Raw genomic sequence first — 4,784 nt, 5'->3', positions numbered from 1 at the left:
TATATATATATATATATATATATAAGGTATGATAATTCAAATGGACTGTATTTTATGAAACACAGCCAAGATGGGTCACTTTGTAAAGAATAAAGGTTAGTTTTGTATTATTGGGTACAGTAACATGAGGGCACGTGTGCTGCATCATTGTAACTTCTGTATTATCAGCCTGGCATGGTTGAAAGGTCAGTATAATAAAAATAATAAATATATAATGTTACGAGATTTAAGCTATTTAGTCTGAACATTTGTGTTTTCGTGTTATAATTTGTAGTCATTCTAGAACAAAAAAGGCATAGCTTATATTTATTTTCTAGTTGTTTTAACCTGGTTACGAGATCGGTCAAATCGACCAAACCCATACAGAGATTCGTTACTGAAAATAACAGATAAAATATAAAGTGTTTTTCTTAAGAAACATTTGATAACTATCTGGACATTATAAAGATTTTGCATGTGAAATTTGGAAATTTTCTGATGCACAAAAGTATTTTTAATCTTAAAATGAAAATTAATTTGCATGTTGGATAGGCAACATTCTAAAAGAAAAAAAGGCATGAGAAAAACATTGCTTTACAAACCTTAAGACTTAATAAAAAAATTGATATTTTGAGTATTATAGCATTATAATGTTTACTAATAATCTGCCAAATTTTGTTAACATTCGCTTACCAATTTAAAAGTTGTAGCACGAAAACTATAACAAGCACAGAATGGTTACAAGGTTTTTGATTTTGCAGAGCTTGATGCTTTGGGTGATGAAATAGCTCTAGACGAAGACACTTCATATCTGGATGAAGCATCTAAAGCACCAAATGCTCCTACTAGAGAACCTGGATCTGAAACCATAGCTACAAATCAGGTTAGTGGCTTTTTCCATAATATCTTTATTTGAAAGACGAAAGATTCATTATACAGCAGATTTGTGTAAGCAGTTTCAAATATTTGTAAAGATTTCAGTAGGTACTAGTAATTTATTGGTTGAAATTCTGGAAGTATCCAATATATTTTGTTAATAAATAAACTAAAGACGGGATGTGAAAGAATTACTTTAAATGTGTTAAAGTTTATTCGGCATTAACCTGGTTCCCACAGGATAATGGTTTCAGTACCAAGAGAATGTGTGAAAATGAATTTCTTGTTTTGAAAACTGTTACCTCAATACATATTTTAGCATTATTTTCTAATTTTGCAGGAAGGAGTTTTGGTGGATGAGTTTGGATTGCCCAAGATACCTGCTTCATAATTTCAGAAATATCCGCTTCGTTACGAGCTGATATCCTCGTGAACTGTACATAATTAATAGGATGCTTGATTTTTACAGCCAGAATATTTTTCCCATACTATTCACATTGAAAGTACGTTAATAATAATACCGATACAATGAATACTTTTTCTTCAATTACGATATTGTTAAAGTCAAAGAAAGATGTTAAAGAATGCATTTTGGGTACTTTAAAATTCCCGATCAGAACAATCAAGATTTTTTTTTAGTGATATCTGTACACTTGTATTTTCGGTTTATCTGTTCTCTATGTTAAAAAACAAACTTTTGTTTGGAAGGTTGAATGTAAGCATTGTTCTACAAAAGTGTTTTGTGATTTCTTGTTGGTTAATATATTGACATCGGATATTTAATAAAAAAGTCGATGTATTTTGTGACATCAACTATAAGTGAATCATATAAAAACCACGAACGTTGTTATTAATTTCTTCATTTTAAACTGGATACAGAGATTTGTGTTTCTGAGAACTGGTTTATTTTTGTGTTTGATATTTTTTAAAACAATTTTCTAATTAATTTTCAAACAAGATTGTTAAATTTCAAAATTTATTTTACCTTAATAAGTAGGAAAAGAAACTGATGGAATTCATTATATTACAAAAATTCAAGATAAACTATTGTAATATGAAACATAAGTTCACGTTATATAAGAAATTCAAGATGGCACTGTAGACAAAACAAAAGTGTACTTTTAAACTTAGTAAAATATTATTTGTATCAGTCATTTGATTATTTTATTAAATAAAGTAGCCGATGCTTAATATGTGCAAAAAGGCTTAACTTTTCTTTCGCGGGAACAATTATATCTTATACACACAAGTAATAGAAATTATTTGAAAATCTAATATTGTTTTTACTGAAGCAACTTGTAAGACATTTTTTTTTTATGAGTTTTACCATTGTGGTTTTAATTATATTTGTGTCTTCTAATTGTCAGAAATTCGTTTTTGTAACCAAGTTCTAAAATAATTTGTTTTAAAAACTATTATAGTGATATAGGAAATTTAATTTTAAGAATTTTTCATTTGATTAGGAACTGAAATTATCTCAATATATTTATTAAAGTCTTGTCAACAAAGGATTGTGATAAAACGTTTTTTTTAATGACTTTCACCAGTTTCTTTCAGAATTGACAAATTGTAGTTAATTTTTAATTGCACATTACAACATGTAATCTAAGTTAACTTAGGTGAGTTGAAAAGGACTTAGGAACTCCATAAACATCACCATTATAAGTGGCCTATAATAGGTGAAACCGTGGTTCACAGCACCCTCTGCTGTGAATGAAATAATGCATTAGGCCTCTAGTCATACATTATATGTTTTCAATTTTACCTTTGGTGAAAATAACTCTGTAATATCAGAAAGTATAATGTTTTGTACTTTTCACAATAATCATAAAATATAATTCAGCAAACCATCATAAAAACATTAAAAATTTGTGTAGGAATTTTTAAGACACATTTTTGAAAACTTCAGACGGTTTGTTTTGGGGTGGGTGGGGGTGCATGTACATTCTTGTGATGTATATGTGAATTTATGGTAACTATAGAAACAGTAATAAATACAACTTCTAACAAAATTCTTGCAATTTTTAAAAGGAATTTTTAATTCATAGAAAAGTAAAAAAAAAGTACTCAAGAATTGGTAAGGAGGGAATGTATACAAGTCAACCCCCCCCCCCTACTCTACAGAAGTTAAAATTTTGTGAGGAGAAATATCTTTACTGTAGAATGATTATTTCAAGATGCTGTTACATGGTATCAAGACATATGATGTGTGTCGTGCGGCTAAAACAATCTGCGTGTTATTAAGAGGAGTGATAGTTTAACAATTTTTCAATTTCTGTAGCTCGGACTGTGGTAATCCAAACTATCAAATATTTTCAATGGATGTGCTCTACTGAACTCCAACTTCACATACCAAATTAAGGCAATCCATTAAAAAATACACGAGATATAAAATCTCCAATTTTGATTGATTTTTTCCTATTTCTCTTCCTTCGAACCGAAGATAGAAAAACACAGTGAACATTCATGGATTTCTTTCAAATTTGGTACACTGATAGATCTTTAAAACCTGCAATTAGGTATAAAATTTGGTCTAAATATAAGCCACATGTGCAAAGTTATTCAACAAAAAACGCTCCATTTTGACCAAAATATTTGCGCTCGACTACGTAAACGTCACGTGAGCTATTGGCCTGAAATGTTTATTACAGCTTTACCTAAGAGTAAAAGTGAAACGTTTTTAGTTTTATTATCGTTAGGTTTGTTATGAATTTCGCGCAAAGCTACACGAGGGTTATCTGTGCTAGCAGTCCCTAATTTAGCAGTGAAAGACTAGAGGTCATTCCAACAGAAGCGGTGATATTTTCACTTTAGAAAGTGCCATTATATGCTCTTTATGGTTAAATTCACAAGGACGCAGTCTAACTTCACTTTTATTTTCACTAACTTACTTCCCTGCACTATATATATTGCTCGACTGAGGCCTAGTACTTTCTACAATCTTAAGAGACTTTACGATGTAATATTACTCACTTAAAGCAATGAGAAAAATTCAGAAGGTTCGAGTAACATGACATCAATTCACAACAATTGAACTATACAATAAATGATTTGTAAACAGTTATATGAGCAAACTTATCATAACTATCACTTATAAAATAACTTGCTTTTAACACTTGCACAATAAAAACTAAATGCTGCACTCGTATTAAACTTAAAATGAACTGTCGTGTATATCTAACAGGGCAATATTAGATAATGTTCCCCTTCCTTATTTCTTTTGTTATAAAATTCACAGTGACATCATTAGATGCTAATTGCATTCCCTGCTTTTTGAAAAGTAATAATTTACTCATTCAACTGGTTAATTAATTGTGACTTTAATTTCAAAATCTATGAAAAAGTAAAAATGTGTCCGTATTTCAGGGTGTCTTTATTCCTTTTTTTCGGGCAAAAATCCTAAAACAAAATAGCCCATATACACCGTCGGACAGTTTCCGGTTACCAAACATTACAGTAATCGAGCCAGGAAACTCTTGGTTATGGATACTAACACACATACAAACACATAATGGATCATCTTACTTAGCAATAATATTGAGATTTTGGATATTACGTACTTGTTCAGATATTCTCTTAGGCATAGACTAGCATTTTTCTCTTATATACGTACAAGAGCATCAGCCACACGTTATATCATAAACAACTTTCATACAATGACACCAACCATGTAGTCCACATTTAGTGGCTATCCACTAATTGCTTTACACGTTATCTTTCTTTTTATATGTTGAACTTGTTATTGATTATGTAGATGTGCAGTTTTTGTACTGTTATAAGTTATATGTGCTAATTATTGTATTCAGTTTTGTGATGATATTGTTACGTCTCCGTTTGTTAATTGATTTCCCGTAAATTCGTTCCGACAAAACTTTAGCGACACAAGTCCTTACTTAATAAAACTGGTTTATTCTTTCCAAATATAACTT

General features: G+C 30.1%; 1 protein-coding gene across 1 annotated transcript in view; it reads left to right on the top strand.

Annotated features, from left to right (window-relative positions):
- LOC106476365 (charged multivesicular body protein 5-like) overlaps positions 1 to 2,058 on the top strand; it is an 11,513-nt gene extending 9,455 nt beyond the window's left edge. The window contains exons 7-8 of the mRNA XM_013937024.2: positions 741 to 862; positions 1,196 to 2,058. Of these exons, the coding sequence (XP_013792478.1) occupies positions 741 to 862; positions 1,196 to 1,246 (173 nt within the window). The 3' untranslated portion in view covers positions 1,247 to 2,058. The remainder of the gene's footprint in view (positions 1 to 740; positions 863 to 1,195) is intronic.
- The last annotated feature ends 2,726 nt before the right edge of the window (positions 2,059 to 4,784 follow it).

Source organism: Limulus polyphemus, unplaced genomic scaffold (genome assembly GCF_000517525.1).
Source record: "Limulus polyphemus unplaced genomic scaffold, Limulus_polyphemus-2.1.2 Scaffold10389, whole genome shotgun sequence".
Lineage (NCBI taxonomy): Eukaryota > Metazoa > Arthropoda > Merostomata > Xiphosura > Limulidae > Limulus > Limulus polyphemus.
This window is presented reverse-complemented; position numbering and strand designations above follow the sequence as displayed.